The sequence below is a fragment of the Peromyscus maniculatus genome, chromosome 16, assembly GCF_049852395.1.
Source record: "Peromyscus maniculatus bairdii isolate BWxNUB_F1_BW_parent chromosome 16, HU_Pman_BW_mat_3.1, whole genome shotgun sequence".
NCBI classification, from domain to species: Eukaryota; Metazoa; Chordata; class Mammalia; order Rodentia; family Cricetidae; genus Peromyscus; species Peromyscus maniculatus.
The window spans coordinates 63,560,796-63,578,123 of NC_134867.1; the positions used below are offsets into that span (position 1 = coordinate 63,560,796).

The 17,328-nt window shown below is 46.6% G+C and overlaps 1 protein-coding gene and 1 long non-coding RNA gene across 11 annotated transcripts in view; one reads left to right on the forward strand and one right to left on the reverse strand.

Annotated features, from left to right (window-relative positions):
- Positions 1 to 17,328, reverse strand: part of Pde10a (phosphodiesterase 10A) — a 432,646-nt gene that overhangs the window by 107,951 nt on the left and 307,367 nt on the right. Inside the window, exons 1-2 of one of the 10 annotated variants that reach the window (XM_076552891.1) lie at positions 6,794 to 6,809; positions 6,554 to 6,706 (exon numbers count right to left, since the gene is read on the reverse strand). The exons of 6 other annotated variants lie outside the window; for them this stretch is intronic. In XM_076552891.1, coding sequence (XP_076409006.1) covers positions 6,554 to 6,634 — 81 coding nt within the window. In that variant the 5' untranslated portion in view covers positions 6,635 to 6,706; positions 6,794 to 6,809. Of the gene's footprint in view, positions 1 to 3,550; positions 3,597 to 6,553; positions 6,820 to 17,328 lie in introns of those variants that run through there. 3 more of the 10 variants (XM_042262417.2, XM_042262413.2, XM_076552892.1) reach the window with 3 other exon arrangements.
- LOC143268930 (uncharacterized) lies at positions 6,942 to 9,379 on the forward strand. Its single transcript, XR_013045160.1, has 2 exons — positions 6,942 to 7,478; positions 7,919 to 9,379. It is a non-coding gene; the product is annotated as an uncharacterized LOC143268930 (long non-coding RNA).

The following is a 17,328-nucleotide window of genomic DNA, read 5'->3' on the forward strand; positions in this document are numbered from 1 at the left end:
GCTGTTCTCTTTGTCACTTCCCTACATGGCTCAGACTGGCCTCGACTCATAACCTCCCGCCTGGGTCTCCCAAACGTTACAACTGCAGGCAGGCATGTGCCCCCATGCCCGGCTCGATGATTGTCTGTAATACAGTTGGTTGCTGGCTTCTATCCCAACAGAGAGGCGTCCGCGAGGTCTGCTGAAGGAATACCGCTACACCGGGGCCCACTAGTTGGGTCTGTCCCCATTGGCGGCACCCCGAAAGCAGAAACTGCTTTCAGAGGAACCTTCGTCTTCTTACTCCAGGGCCTAGACAGTCCTCAGTTAGTCACGGCCACCATGTTCTGAATCGGCAGACACAACCACTGCCCCCACGAGGAGCAGCAGCAGCTTCTCGGGACGCGCTTCTTCAGCCAGTCATCGCACCCTCTGCACACAGACACCTATAAATGACCACGGACCCAAAACAAGGATTTCTTCTCAGGTCACAAGAGTATCTAAGTGACGGAGTGAGTCTGCCAACACAGAACGCACATGCAAGGAAGGAGGAATTTCTCCACTGCCACCACCGCCATCCATCCGTGTCGCCGGACGGAGCGAATGAATGAAACCACAACCAAGCAGAAGCACCTCATGGCTTCATTAGTCTAAATCTCTGCAGAGGCACCGCCATGACGGGGGGCCCACCGAGTGAGCGGAGAGCTGCGGGTACAGTGAATGGAGATGTCAGCGCACAAGTCTTTGAAGCCTGCAGGAACTGGCCCGCAACCGTCCACTTTGCTCACAGAGCCACACACACACAGGCAGATGATATTTTCTACACCAGATCTTTGTCGATGCATATGAAGAGGCTGGGAGAGCAAGCACCATGAAATTCCGTCAGGGACCCTAGGAACTTGAGGCCTGTCACTGGGCCAAGCAGTCATGAATCCCTGTGAAAAGCCTGCCCGTGCCTGGGAGTCAGAACGTCTGCCACAGGTACTGCACAATGACCCCAGCTGTCTTTGACACAGGGCGTGAGCTCTCTTCTCACTGCGTTTTTGGAAAGCACGGGGCTGTACTTTGGGACTGTGCACGTGACGCACAGTCACACCAGGCCATTTTCGGTTTCCAACCTCCTGCTCCCAACAGAGCCGAGCCACTTCAGATCGCTCCTTCCGTGGTCCTCTGTGGCCGCCAAACGTCCCGCCCCCCACTATAAAGAGACACTTGCACTGTCTTTTCAACCGTGAGTGAGCCAAACTCCCCTGGTGACCAGGGGCTGTAATGCACGGAATACGAGTACCTGAGCTGTGCACACGGCTGCCAGGCCCAGCGGCAGCAGGACCCAGGAGAACTGAGCTCACCTCTGTGTATCGGGAGAGACAGAAACAGGCACAGGGCACTCCCACTTCCTTCAAAGTTTCCTTCTGTCACTCATCAAACCCTGAAATCCTAGTTCAGTCTTCACAACCCATCAAGGCCAGCAAAGTGAACCCTCTGACGCTACAGCACCAGGTAGTGTACACGGCACGGAATTCTAAGTGTGAAGACGGATGATCGGGGTCCCCTACCATTCCTGTATCCCCCAGTTCCTCACCTGGGAAAGACAGACAGTAATAACTACACATCAAGTCAATTTTTTAAAATTATTTTTAGTTTATAGGTATGAGGTTTGCCTGCATGTATATCTGTGCCTCATACATGTGCCTGCTGCCCACTGAGGCCAGAAGGCACCGGAACCCCATGGAACTGGAGTTACAGATGGCTGTGGGCCAGTAAGTAAGTACTGGGAACCAAACCTGGCTCCTCTGGAAGAGCAGCCAGTGCTCTTGACCACTCAGCCGTCTCTCCAGCCCTTATGTGACTGTTTTTAAGGATTGAGTATCATAGATTAAAAACTGCTTAACACAGTTATAGTCAATGTCAGCAATCACTAAAACCAGTATAAAAAAAAATAATTTGTATTTAGTTAATAGAGACATACCACTATATTGCTCATGAAAGTGGCCTTGACAAAAGGCCACACCTTAAAAGTAAATCTTGTAAGGTCAGTGATATTTCTACACACACACCCGGAACAAATTTCTGGGGTGTTCCTTTCAGAAAAAAAAAAAAACAGTATGGACATTTAACATGGTCACTTTTGTCATCCTCAAAACACGCATTTCACTCTTCTCCCTGGTCCCGAGTGGGTGTGCGGGTTTGTGTGCTTTACACGATACTCCACAATTCTCGGTGACAGCCGGGTTCCACTAGAGAGTGTTTTAAACTCAGTGTTTCGAGGATAATGAAGAACTTGGTAAATGTCACTAGGCTGAACTGACGTATTCAGCAGCCGATAATGTTGGCACCTAATGTGTTAACTGGTTTCCAGGTCTTTCTTCCCTCCTAATATAAACATCCTGTATGCCAGTTTCTAAGGAGGTTAACTGTAAAGTAACAGGAGTGCAGCTGTGGAAAGGAGGCCTTCAGATGGCCAAACAGACAATCATGTGATGGCATACCACGCGGGTATCACTATCATCGTGACAGTGTGGCTGAAGAGATTTTCATGTAGATTTTTAGAAAAACTGAGTAAATTCAGCGTTAAGAACCGGCAGGTCACCACGGGCGGTGGCAGGTCTGTATCAGGGACCCAATCTTCCTTCTTCTCTCTCGGTGTGAACACAGTAAGAATGCTGAGGTGAACGGACTGTCCGGGGCCAAGTGCAGCCGGAGCGTTGCTGCTCTGGATCAGCTCATACCTCCCCTCAGCAGTTTCAGGAAATGGGAGGGTAAAGGCCAGGCTGTAACTACTTCTCTTCATGAGAACTTACAGACCACCCTTTTCATCAAATTACTCAAACTCACACACACATAGACACAATGTGAACCTTACAGGTGGCTAGAGGAAAAACAAAATCAAAGAACATGTACTGAATTAGACATATCTTTGCTAACACTATTTCCGCCAAGTCATTAAACAGACAGGACTCTGTCCTAGTCAAGAGAAATACAATATACAGACATAAAATAAAAAAATAAAAAGCCCCAGCGGAGCTGCTTTTGAGACAAAGAGTCTTCTCTGGCACAACACTTAGGACGGGGAGGCAAGCAGCTCCTTATCAGCCCTTTGACATCAGGGGAGGTCTGTGTGCGTCAGCAGGCCAGGAGGGACCCTGCTGATGGCAATGGATCACGTGCTTCTTATCTTATCGGCTGATGATGTCTGGCACTCCAACAATTGCTGTGAGAGCCCTGGGGGAAGGAAGGTGTGTGCCTGCGGGGATGTGGGCCAAAGCTATGCACTGGAGGGACACAGCAAATCAGACTACCCGGCTGGCTACGTTAATCCTGGCAGGGAATGTCCCTGCCCCCAACGCCAACCTGAAGAGGGCTTCTGCTTAAGGAGGGACCTGGCTGTGTGTAACAACCACTTCTTCACTGGTGCTTGCTTTAATTTTATTTAGAAAAGTGCAAAGAAATGCAATGTTAGGAAACTACATGTAACTTATATATTAGCTTCACGTAAAAAGAAAAAAAGCTCTTCTGGGGTGGAAACAGGATTCAAACTGCTTTTTAAAATCTGGCCAGTATCCATACATACCTCTAAACACAAGGGAAGGGGGTGGCCACATTAGGTCAGATAGAGCTCAGTCACATCTCTCAAAACAGCACTAAGTCAGTCTAAGAAAGTTCCCTGAAAGGGGTCCAAATAAAAAATAATAATAATGGATCTAAATAAAAAATAATAATGGGTCTGAATAAATAATAATAATAATAAGTAAATACATGTTTTTTTAAATGCCCTTGTCTTTAAAATGACTTTTAATTTATCTTTTTTTTTTTTTTTTGAGGAATGTAGGGCAAGATCCCAGGGCTAACCGAGTGCTCTGCCCCTCAACTACAGTCCTTTTTTCTTTCACTTTTTATTTGTCGATAAGGTCTCAGCAAGCTTTCCAGGCTAACCCTGACCTTCTCCACAACCCAGGCAGGCCTTGAACTTGTGATCCTCATGCCTGAGCCTCTCAAGTTGCTGGGACGGCTGGGCTGGCTTCTGCCGCCAGGACAACATGAGAGCCAATTTTAAATATTTAAAGAAACATCTCTTTAAATGAAAATGAACTCTGTAGTTCCATCAACTCGCGTGCTTTGAGTAAAACTAACATGACTTTTATTAGCTCACATTGTGCTTCGTGTAACTCAGCTAAGAACAACCACGTGCTTGTACCACGAGTCACAACTGTTTCCCCACATCTGACCTCGCACCCACACTGGGAACTGCGCACAGGGCTCATGAGGATCTCTAAGAGTACCCTGAAGCCATTGTCTGTCATTCCTTCGAGTTTACTCGTTGAATTGGAACAAACACTGTTAATTTGCATCCAGACACATCCTCCTTACTTTGCTCTTCCTTCCGTCCATCCCTACGGGGTCTACCCTCTGTGAATCGCCGCCCCCTCCCCTTTTAAGTTCCTCTGTGATCTGAGTCAACTTTCCCTCCCTAGGCTTGCCAGCCTCTGCAAGGCTGAGGTGAAGCCTCAGGGAGCCCCACGGAGCTCCTGGTTCTAAACACCGCCCAGCCAGTGCAGGCCTCCTCACTAGCACCTCCAATCTGTGCGTGAGAAACACGGCCCTGCCAACTCACCCCACTCCCCACGGGTGACTCCCCGCCCTGATCCCTGCCCCACTGCTCCTGACCACGCAGACACATCATTACCCCCTGACACATGACCTTCTGTTTCCTGAGAAAGACGCTTCATTTTTCCACTTCAACATCCCTCTGAACCTCTACCCACTTTCTGTCTCTCTCTCTCTCTCAGCTCAGCTCGTTCCCTCTGGGTTTGATCCCTCTCTCTGCCTTGCTCACTCAATTACTGCCGGCTCTGAATTTCATGCCTTTAAATTCGCTACTCAGATTTCAAATATACTCTCATTTCCATGAATCCTAGAATGGCACCTTTGACAAGAGCACTCCCTTCGAATCCAGAAAACCCGTCACATCTTTTTTTCCCCATTTACCACCAAAGTCAAGCATTTTCCAGCTGCTTACTTTGATACATGTGTATACATAATACATATAGCTAATCCTAATTAATTCCTTTGTCATCACCCTATGATTTCAGCCCCATGGCTGAAATGGACTGAAATCGCTCATTTTTGAATGAACCAAGTTTCCACTAATTCCTAAGTTTCATGGCAGCCTGATGAGTGAGTCATTCTCCATCCCCACCCCCCATTGGCTGTAGCAATGTCAGACAGTCTGTCCGTATTCCTACCCAACGTCCTACTTGCTTGATTGACATTTACTCCTCCATGAGCAATCAGCAAAGCAGATGCATTTAACCAGACCATTTTCCTAATGTAAATCCATTCTCCAGCAGACCAACTCTGCCATGGAGGACAAAATGAAACTTCACAGAAATAGAAATCTGTAAAGTTTTTAACAAAAGCTACGCTTTCCAAAATAACACGAAGTTTTGAATACAGTGAGCATCAGCCAGCGGTACTATGTGGAATCAAAACAGTTTTCCTTTCCTTTCCTTCTTTCTTTCCTTCCTTCTTTCTTTCTTTTTCTTTTGTTTTTTGTTTTTGTTTTTGTTTTTTTGAATGAAATAAGTTTTAGCAAGTTGATAGTTTGCATCCGGTCTACTCGAACATATCTTCTCAATGTCTTTTGCTGGCTTAGACCCTCGACTCCTCTGTGAAATGTGGACATTTTCTCTTCTATCCCCTTCCTATTCTATTCCTTCCACATCCACTCCACACCTCTCTTCCACGGCAGCATCTCTGCGGGTGACTTCCAAAATGCTGCCATTAGCTTCTAAACAAAGCAAACCCAAACCAACAAACAAACAACAACAAAAAATGAAGTAACTCTGAGAGGATTCTCAGCCATCACTACACTCTAGTCCTCTTACGTTGCCACTGCCTCCTCTTCTGCACCCCATCTCTTCTAAGTGAAATCACCTTCCTCCTCCTGAGCTGCAGATGACAGACACCCTCCAGCCCACCCTCTCCTTCCATCTCTATGGTAAACACTGCCTTCTGTGCATTCCGACTCTGTGGGACTCCTGCATCCTCTTCAGCCTTCCCATTCCCACTGTAACCGCTTCTTGTCAGAACTCTGCTCACCACCACGGTCTCTTCCGAGGGAGGATCAACATCTCCTCCAGCTCAGAATCAACCCAGGTCAGATAAAGAGAGAGAGAATGATACTCTAATTCCCCTCGAGCTATCTGTTTAGGTGGTACGCAGCCAAGTCCCTTCTTCTGATGACGTGTGCGCCAGGTCTACAGCCAAAGCGCTCCTATCACCTGGGGCAGAACAGCGAGTGGGCAGAGGGGAAGGAGAGAGGTCCCCGACAGACGTGCAGAGCTGAGATGACCGAGCTGCCTTACCTCAAGGTGTCTTGTGCTGACATAAAGGCTCCCTGTAGTTTTAAAGAATTAGAACTCAGCTCCTTCGATGGGTTCCAAGTAACCGATGACACGGCCCTGTGCCTGTTCTCACCCTTCCTTCCTCCTCATAGGACCCCTGACACCAGGTCTTCTGGTTCACCTTTCCTCACGTTTCTCTGATGGAGGGGGAGGGGACCAAATGGTCTTACCGGTGTCCTGCACAGCTGGGAAGACACCCACCGAGACCTTCTCCGTACCCACACTTCACGTTCAAGTGACTGCGGAGCCATCCATGACCTCACACGTCAGCCCTGGCCCCACGGTGGTTGTCACCATCACAGGCTATACCAGTGCCAAGTGGACTGTGAAGAGACCGCATGGTGTCATGGCAGCCCACAGGGCTGGATGCCCCTCGTGGAGCTGACGTGAACTCTGCGCCCAGTGCCCACCTGAGGCGCCTCCTCTTTCTCACGGAACACTCCCCCACCTGGGGCTCCATGGAACTTCAAGAGGGACTAATAATGCCCAGGAGGCCCCCAGCTTTACACTGCCTCACCTGAGGGACCGCAGGAGGATGAAGCAACTTCCGGTGATGCCGCCAGAAACACTGGACCCCTGCTTCTGGCTGCTCACTCTCTGCCATGACTAAGGGAAACTCGGAACATAGGAATTTTCTGGCTGCTGAGGGGACCAGGGCTGAAGTTTGGTGTTGTAGTTTGAACGTAGAGGTGCCCCCAAAGGTTGCGGCACTATTAGAAGACATGGCCTTGTTAGAGTAGGTGTGGTCTTGTCGGAGGAAGCTTGTCACTGTGGAGGTGAGCTTTGAGGTCTCGTATATGCTCAACCCACACCCAATGAGACAGACTACTTCCTGTTGCCTGTAAAATACAGGACTCTCAGCTCCGGCACCATGTCTGCCTGCATGCCACCATGTCCCACCATGATGATAATGGACCAAACCTCTGAAAATGTAAGCCACACAGTTAAATGTTTTTCCTTCATGAGAGTCACCATAGTCATGGTGTCTCTTCACAGCAATAGAGACCCTGAGACAACTGGTTTACAGACAAAGGCATTGAGGAAGCTCTCACTGCTGCCTTTGGCCTCTACTCTGCGTGGCCTCTATTCTCTCAGGTGAGCCTGGCCACAGGCAAGATGGGCAGGGCCAAAGCCCCTGCTGGGTAGCCTGGACTGGTCTGAGCTCCTGGCATCCTTCTTAGCAAGTTTACCCCACTTGAACCATTTTTTGCTTTGTGCTATAAAATTTAAAAACATTCCTTCAGTGGCAGGCAACCCTCATACCTTCCATTCCTCACCTTCTAGGAAGAATCCAAAAGTATGCTCCATCTCACAGACTGTCTTTTGTGCCTGCTACAACCCAGATTCTCAGTGGAATAGGAGCAAAGGGCATCTTAACCAAAACACCACCAATCTACCTGGGATGGTTGGGGGGGGGGCTTTGGGTTTGGTTTTGTTCTGTTTTGAAGATCCTGATCAGTTCTTCACTGTTTCAGAAAAAAAAGGGAAATGTTGATGTGGAAATGCCTCTGCTCTGTCCCCTTCTCTTCGGCCAGGCTCCCTTCGTCGGTGGCCCTCAGTCCTCCACAACAGCTACACAGAAGAACCAACTCTTCCCAACCCAGTGAGTTCATCCTGCCGGGGCCCCAAAGAAATGCTTCTTCCACTTCTGCTATGGCTGTTGGTGCATAACACAGTGCCCCTGTCCCCAACACATCTGCAGTCACTTCTGCCTAACGTGCCAACTGCCTAAACGTCAATGCCTATGGGCCGAGTTTATGCTGCATGATTGGAAAAGTACTACCACGGGTCCTATCCTATTGATCACGGCAGGGTGATCAGCTAGGAGACACTGAGATGTGCGCCAGACCACAGGAAAAAGAAGCAAAAGTATCAGAGTGTCAAATCAAGGCAAGAGAAAGTTCTTAGTGACCAAGGGACACACAAGCTGGCCTTGTAATGCACTAACAGACAAGATGTAAAGGACACCCCACACCAAAGGAAGAGCATGGACTCTGCCAGGACTGATGACCCTTTAATGAAATCAGAAATAAGAGGCAATAAAGTATACAGAGAAGAGTGAAAGACAGAACTATGGAGATACCCAAGAGGCAGATTAAGGATTCTGTATGACGGCCTGCTGTGGACTTTGGACTTTTTAATCTGCCCACAATGGGGAAAACACACTGAGAATTTAACATCAAGGTGGTTATAAACATTTCAGAATGATCTTTACTCCTGCAGGGAGGAATTTATTAAAGCCAGGGATGCCAGTTAGCTACCGAGGTCCTGCAGCAGAGAGACAGCGGGGATCAAGGGATGATGTGTCCTGACAAGACCGAGCACTGGTTAGATGCACGCCGGTGAGGAGAATGAGCTATCGATGACTTCTCACCAAACCGCCCCGAAATCCCATTTTCCACAGCTTTTAAACTCATGCAGAACCTGAACACATTTCACTCCCCACCTGACGACACCTCCATGCACGCCACCACCGTCATCTTTCCCTGGACACGGAAATCGGCTCCTCTCTGGTTAACCGGTGTTACCTATAGTCTGGCCTCAAACTACCGAATCGCAAGTTCACTCCTACACTCAAAACCGTCTAACAATCACGTATGTAAAAGTCAAAGTCCTTGTAACAGTGTACAAACCCTGCTTGACTCGCCCTTTATGACCTCCCTGGCCTCCGACGGCCCAGGTGTGCTGGGTGCTGCCTATGCCTGGCATAATGACATTTTCCAGATATCTACTCGGACAAATGTCTCCCCTTTGTAATGTCACCTGAATGGAGCGATACAGTATTTGGCACTGCCATATCTGAAATGAATTCTGAACAGCGTCACTGTTCTATTGGAGCTTTTTCGTTTATACCTTTCTAATATCCTACATTGCTTAGTTATTACCTAACTTCCTTTTAGTTTCTCTTACGGAAGGGAATGAATTACAAGAATAAGATTTTGCTGCTGTTGTTCACTGATATATTCTAAACTACTAAAGCAGTGCCTGGTCTATAATTAGCAGATAGTTTCTTTTTATTTATTTATTTTTTCTCTTTTGGTGGTAGGGATTGAGCAAAGGACAGTAGGAATGATACACACTCACTGATCTAGCATGGACTTATATTCCCCGCCCCCTAATAAACAATGAAATCAATGACTGTTTGAATCCAACCCCGGGGATCAGGAAAAAGAAACAGAGAGGAGTGCATCAGAAACAGTTTCCATGAACGACACCTGGGCTGAAGCTTACAGGAAGAAATTAAGCCCGTGGCTTTAGTTTCCACAGGGGTTCACTGCATGAGAAGACACAGGTGTGGGCAGGGCATGGAACAGGCAGGGCACCACAAATAATCTCAAGTTTCTGGAGTGTGGAGGCAGCCATGGGGCTGGTGTGTGTAGTCCTCCAAGGGACCCAGTTACAGAATGCCTGACGCTCCAACTCTAGTAAGTTCCCCATGAGTCCCTAAAACGTCTGACTCTCCTAGTGACAAGTTAATTTTGGGTCAAAAAATTAATGTCCATATAGGATAATGGGATGCATTTAAGACATACCTTTTTAAAAGACAGGGATATATGGGATGCTAAGAAAAACAGGGCACAGAACACCTTGGCGTACACAGCGGGGCCTATTAAGTGACTGGCTGCTGGGCAGCCGTGAATGAGAAGGACAATGTGTCTTGGTTCCCAAGTTTGGGTAGCTGTGTGCATGGCATAGCTACCTGGGAAGTAATAAAATGGTAAGATCAACTTTGAACATGCTAAATTATGTAATTGTGGCTCATGAAGTTGGGAAAATGGGTGATAAAATATGTTAATTTCCTTTCGGAACCATCACGTTAACACTACGAGCAGAAGCTGGAAATAAGAAAACCTGGCAATTGCTTTTGATTTTAACCTGTCACACATGAACAAAAATGTCTAATTTACATCTTCTGTGCTAAGAAGAATGGCTGGGCCCATGGAACACTGATGGGACCATCACCATACTTTGATAGAGGGTGCTACGATCTGAATGCTTGTGAAACCTGACTATCCATGTGTTAAAGCCTTAATCCCCAGTATTATATATTTGGAGGGGGGTTGTGGTCTTTGGGGGGGTTTCAGGATCAGAAAATTTCAACCACATCAGGAAAGAAGGCAGGGACCCACACATCTGCAAAGCCCTGGGGGAGCGCCCTCAGAAGGAACCTACTCCCTCTTGGCCTTCCCAGCTTCCAGACCTGAGCGATGTTTGCCGCTGAAATCACCCAGTTTACAGAGTTCCCGTAGTGCCCAAAGCCAAGACAGACGGGATGCTTAAACCTTGCAATAAAGTGATGCATCCTCTTTTGTTTCTGAGGTTTTAAAAGTTCATGAAATGTGTTTTGAATTCTGCCGAACAAACTTGCTAATTCCTCCTTGGACTGGAAATTAATTCACTCTGTTGGTAGAAAGCATTGACGTGGCCCTAAACTAATCTCACATTTAAAGCAAACACTGGAGGATTATAATGGTTTCCTTCGCTTGCGACACAAGCTTAGGAACCTCGGGACATGTGGTACTGGCGATTTTCCTTATGTCTCCATCCAGCTATTCACTTACATACTACGTAACTCTCAGTTACTACTACATTTCTAGTTTGCTAGGTACCAGATCTGAAAAAGTGAGAAGCATAGCTCTTACCTTTTACTCAAGCAAGTAAACAACAAGCATAGATAAATAATAGTAACCATGCCTGACCTAGCTACTTCCCAGGGCGTCTCATGAAACTTCAACAAGCTCTGAAAATACGCTCAACAAATACAAAGGTCTGTACAGAGATGAGTTTCTGATGTTGTAAGGCAGATGTTTGCCACAGCAGCAGAGTTCTCTGTGGAGGCTGTCCGGTCATTACAGAGCATGATTGGGTACCCACTGCCATGCAATGAAGTTGGTGGATTGACCATGGTTAAAAAAAAAAAAGAGTTAATTTAGTAATGTAAAGATAATATAAAGTGAAAAAATAAAGAGTATATAAGGAGGGCTCCATGAGTATGCAGAAGGGCATTTTTACGTCACTGTAAACACAATTCCTGTGGGACTGTATCTGAAATTAAGCATATTTTTCTAAGATAAAGTAAAAGCACAACTTTAAAAAGTGCAACTCAAACAAAAGATGTTAGAGGAAGAATCACAAAATCTGGAGCCAAGTCAAAGGGCAGGTCATCATATACCAAGGGACACGAGTTCACGAGTCGTGGGAACAGACACAAGTCTGACTTTTACTCTTTGGGGATTTTTACTATTGTGACAAGTATAGATGAACTGCTGTGGCCTTCTCATCTCTTACACAACGTCTCCTTAGTTATCCTCTTCAAATCTCTAGACATTCAAATACTGAAACTGTACAACACACACACATACACACACACACACACACACACACACACACACACACACACACGCGCGCACAAACACACACACACACACACACGCACACGCACACGCACACGCACACGCACACGCACACGTACACGCACTTATGCTTATACCAGCTTTCTCAATTAGAGTATTTGCTGTTTTTGCAGAGGACCTCAGTTCAGTTCCCCACACCCACAGGCAGCTCACAACCACCTGTAACTCCAGTTCTGGAGTATCTGATATCCTCTTAAGACCCCTGGCACTGCACACACATGGTGTACATACATACACTCAGGCACACACACACACACACACACACACACACACACACACACACACACACACACTAAATGAATTTTTTTTAATTTCCTTCCCTGTGGAAACATTAAACATGTACAAAAGGTGTGTCTTCTCAATGTTACTTCATGTGGCAAATAACTTAATTCACTTGTTGTTGCTGTTTTTAAGACAAGAGTCTTGTGGGCCTCAGCCTGTCCTCTAGCACAATGTGTGGCTCAGACGCGTGTTGAGCTCATCATCTCCTTGCCTCCACCTTCCCATCGCTGGGACTGCAGGCATAAACCGTGGCCACACGTGGCTCATTTAACTTTAAAAAATGCATGCAAAATGCCACACACATCCACTGCTGTCTAGTTATCTGTGGCTGGGATAAAGCCACTGGGACAGGAGAAACTCAGTGAAGGACTTACTTCAGCTTTCGGTCTGGAGTACCGTCTACCACGGCGGAGCAGTGGGAAGGTGCTGGGGCAGGGGCTTTGGCAGCTGGGCATACTATATCCATAGTCAGGAAGCAGAGGACAAATAATGTGCCCAGCCGGCTTTCTCCTTTGTACACAATCCAGGACCCAGCCCTAGGATTGGTGCCGCGCACTTTTAGGGCGGGTCTTCCCAGTTCAGTTAACCTACTCCTGATCCTTTCTCACAGGTGTGCCTGAGGGCTTGTCTTCTAGGTGACTCCAGATCCTATCAAGTTGACAATTGGGAGGAGCCATCACATCCACCAAGAACAGGTTCCCAAAGCAATCTGAGGTTTGCAAAACCTTTTTAAAAACAAATTGCCTGTGGTAGTTTCACTCAGCATCTGCCAGGGCCTACTATGTGCTGATCACGTTCTAACCACTTCCTAATATATGTGTTTCTCCACAAGCCAAGGCCAAGAGCAGAGGGAGGGGATGGAACCATCCACGACTGCTTCTCTGTGTAGACTGCAGTATGCCGCGGCCACTACCCTTCCAGCCTGTGCTCTGCCACTGTGCTACTGAGAGGTCTGAGTAGAGACAGGGACAGCATTTTACCAGGAAACACAATGTCAACCTGGAAAGTTATAACCGCCAGTCAGCCACTTAAGGCCCCCATGCCTCTGAGTCAGAAAGTGAGGATGGAAGTTAGTCAGGATTCTCTAGAGGAATAGAATTGAAAGAATATATGGAACTTATTACATATAACATGATATACTGTTATGTATTATATATAATAAATCCCATAATATATATTATATGACTATATTTAATTATATAACATATAATTTTAATTTTTAATATATGATGTATAATCATATACTATATTTTATATATGCATATATAAATAAATATGAGTATGTTGTATATAATAAATATTATTGTCTATAAATACATTTATAAATAAATACATTTACATGGTATTTATTAGAGTGACTAATAGGCTGTGGTCCTGCTAGTCCAACAATGGCTATCTACCAATGGAAAGTCCAAGAATCCAGTAATTGTTCAGCCCATGAGGCTGAATGTCTCAGCTGGTCTTCAGTATATGCTGGGATCCCAGAGAAGCAGGTTCTAACACCATGAAGGCATGGACTTGCCAGCCAGAAGCTTCCTTCTTCTGTGTCCTTGATATAGGCTGACAGCAGATACGGCCCAGATTAAAAATCGATTTTTGCACCTCAAAAAATCCATGTTAAAGGTGATTCTTCCCATTTTAAATGATTTAATTAAGAGAAATCCCTCACTGGTGTATCAAGTCACTTGGGTTTTAGTTAATTCCAAATGGAGTCAAGTTGACAACCAAGAACGACCATCACAGCTCCGGTGACCAGTCTTCACAGCCAGGAGGAGGCTTGTCTGAGTCCTGGGGAATCTTGCTCCAGGCCCAATCCAGTCACAAGCAGCTGCAGAGCTTTTACTCATGGGTTAAAGCTTCCCTCACATCCCCCAAACATATACAAAGACTTGGCACACTGGCGTTTTCTAGAAGGAACTGCATTGAAGACTCAGGCTTTCCCCAACTTCTGGGCCAACTATTGCTCGTCCAAAGGCGTCTTCCACTTGGTGACCTCTGGGCCTCAACCAAGGCAGGATCCTCCACTGTGATTCAACACATGCCTGTCACTCGCCCTTCTTGCAACCAAAAGGCCCATAAAGAAGCAGGGCCCTTGCGCTCAGAACACCTCATCCACAAATAATTAACCCCATCTGCGCCGATCCACCTGATTCCTACCCAGCGGCGTAGAGACCCTAGGGAGTCTGGGCCACTACCAGTCTCTTGCTCACACTGTCCCTGTAAGTGAATAAAAGCTGATCTGCATTTTGCTTTGATCCTTTTGTAATGAATAAGCTGGACGTCTGTTTGTCATCTACACAAAGGGCATAAAAGAGAAAGATCTGGAAGGGCAGAAACTTCAGGACATCAGGTGGTGCTGTCATGTCCTGTGTTTAAAGTTGATATAGGAAATCAACAATTAACAACCCCAGCACGACTTCTAATGCCTTAGGCCCTGCCAAAGGTTTGGGTCACCCTACAGGCAAAGAGCCATGACCATCTGTGGCACTTGGTGGTAAAGAGAATATGGAACAGAGAGTGAGAGACAGGAACTCTCAGTACCAGCTGTGGAAATGTGGACGTGGTCACTGTAGTTACTGTGAGCGTTTCTCATCCCGTCGTGGGTCTGAATATAAAGATTTAAGTATATATGTCTTGTTTTCTTCCCTCCTCATCATATGGTGTGAGACTATTAATATTCAGCCTTACATCCCAGTATTTAAAGTGTTAAATCCTGTTAAAACAGTGTTCAGAGAAAGGGCCTATGTCGAGAGCCTCTGCATCCCACTTCAAGGGAAGGGCTCGCATGCTCTGGATTGCAGGCTGTGTAGCTGCACAGTGGTCTGTGGATGCAGGGCTTCCCTGCTGTCCTTATTTGGAGACTGGGCGTGGCCCTCCAAGATGAGCACTGGATACCGGGTTGACAAGGAGTGAGCTGTGATGGTCCCCTTTGTAAGTGAACTTGGCCTACCCAGTGTCCTCCGTTATTGAAATCAAACCCCGAAGCGGCCGTGAAGACGGCTAGTGAAGGAGTCAAGAGAGTACTATCTCAGAACAAGCTTTTGACTTCCTGATGGGTTGGTTATACGCTGCACTGCCCTGGGTCAAGAGTGTACTATCTCAGAACGTGCTTTTGACCTCCTGATGGGTTGGTTATACGCTGCACTGCCCTGGGAGCTGTAGCCACCCTTCGCTGCGGGAGAGTATTCTCCTGGGGCTAAGGCAGAAGACCAGCTGAGCAGTCCTCACTGGAGTGACTCCCATCCTTTGTCACACACAGATACACACTCAAGTCTGCTTCTTCAGCCACTTTCCCTCCCAGATGCACCACTCTTTGTCCAAATAGTAAAAAAGTAAAAGGAATAAAATCTTGCTTTTGCCGTTTCTTCAGACTCCGCTGCCGTGTGTAGCGCTCTATAGGCCAACTGAATAAAAACACATTTTTTTCTCTGTGTGAATTCAGAATGTGCGGTTTTCTTATACAGATCTGTGTTTGCCTGGAGCACATGTTGACCTAAGAGAGCACTCAAGAGCTGTCATGTTTGAATGCGGACCACCTTCCAACGGCCCCGCCTTGGAGATATTAGGAAGTGGTGGGCCCTTGAGAAGGTGGGGCTCAGTAGAGATTTCAGGTCACAGGAGGCATACGTACCACCAAGGAGGAGTGTGGGACCCCAACCTGTGTCCAGCCATGAGGTCAGGAGGTCCTCTGCCACACACCTCAGTCATGCAGCACTGCCCTGCCATAAGCCAGAGGAAACAAGAGTGGCCGAGGCCCCTCCGAACAAAAGCCAAAAGAAACCCTTCCTCTTTTTAAGCTGACTACTATGAGCATCTTTTTTTTTTTTTTTTTTTTTTTTTTGGTAACTGAAAGCTAATGCAGTCACACTATCTTAAAATTTTGTGCAGATAGTTAGCAAGCAACCAGAACTTCAGACATCTGCACCTTTAGAATCAAGGCCTCATGCATTGCGTGAGCCCATTCAGGCTCTGCGGGATGGAGGAACACTGAAATGTTGCCAAGCAGGGAGAGCAATCCTCAAGAGCAAGAGCTGGGGAAACGAGGAAGGAGACGGGGAGAAAGGCACCAGAGTCTCCAGGCGGACAAGGCTGTATCCTGATCTGGTCCACACCAGTGTGCAGAATGGAGTAGACATCTGGTATGTAATTATGAGGAATACATGAATGTGTATAGGATCGAGATGGGACGAAAGAAGTGGAAACCACAACTCCTTCCAAAGTACTCATGGGGAGAAAGCAACTGGAACAATTCAAGGAGAAAGCTACTTGTCGAAAAAAACGAGCTTTTGAAGTTCAATCCAATTCTCAGATTTCTCAGCCTTAACTCAAATCAAGGCAAAAATGGGTGATTTCCTCTGGTGCTAGGTCCACGGTGATGTGTTGCTTTCCTTGGGCGGCTCTCACACGGCAATGTGTTATTTCCCTCGGGTCTTACATGGCAGTCTATTATCGTTTGCTATACATTGTTAATTTTTACTCTTTGAATGGATAAAGGAATTCTTTATTTAATTCATTGCCTCCTTTTAGTAACAGCAGCAAAACAAACAGAAAATTTAATCATGGCATATTTCACCACACACAATTAGAAAGGAATACCAGGCTTTGGAGAGCCATCCCTGGCGGTGATCCGGGCCTAGCTTCGGGATTCCTGGAGCTACCTGAGTGATTGCCAGGCTAGTCTTTGAGAAAGGAGAAGCTGTGTCCACAGCAAAGGGGTGGGTGGAATTATTTTCAGAGACTGCCTCAGAAGTGGAAGAGATTGCAGTATATGCAAACGGCTTTATGACTTAGAGGTTTCAAAAACAGCATCAACAAACTGCTAAGATGCCCAGTGGATTCTTAGAACAAAGTTGAGTCAATCTTGTGGCATGGAGTCTACTGAGTACCATGTTTAATGGCCCTTCATCCACATGGCACCCCATGTTAGATGATGAGTTTCCTCTACATGTAATCTACGAATCAGCTTTTCTCCGACTTGCCTTACTGGCGTGGTGAAGCTAAGGTATGAAAAGTACTGTTGGATAAACAAGAGGTCCTGTTCCCATCTCCCAGGAAAGGACAATTAATTTTTGGCCTTCTGAAAACAGAGGTCGCATACAGAGGTTAAACAGCTCACAGAGGCCTCTGCAAACGGAACGCATTGCTGAAACAATATGACTTCAGAGACAACAATGGCTGTCAGAGCTGCATTGAGCTCAGAGAACTGAAGCCAAAGGCGACATTGGTTACGGAATCTGTAACTTTCATTT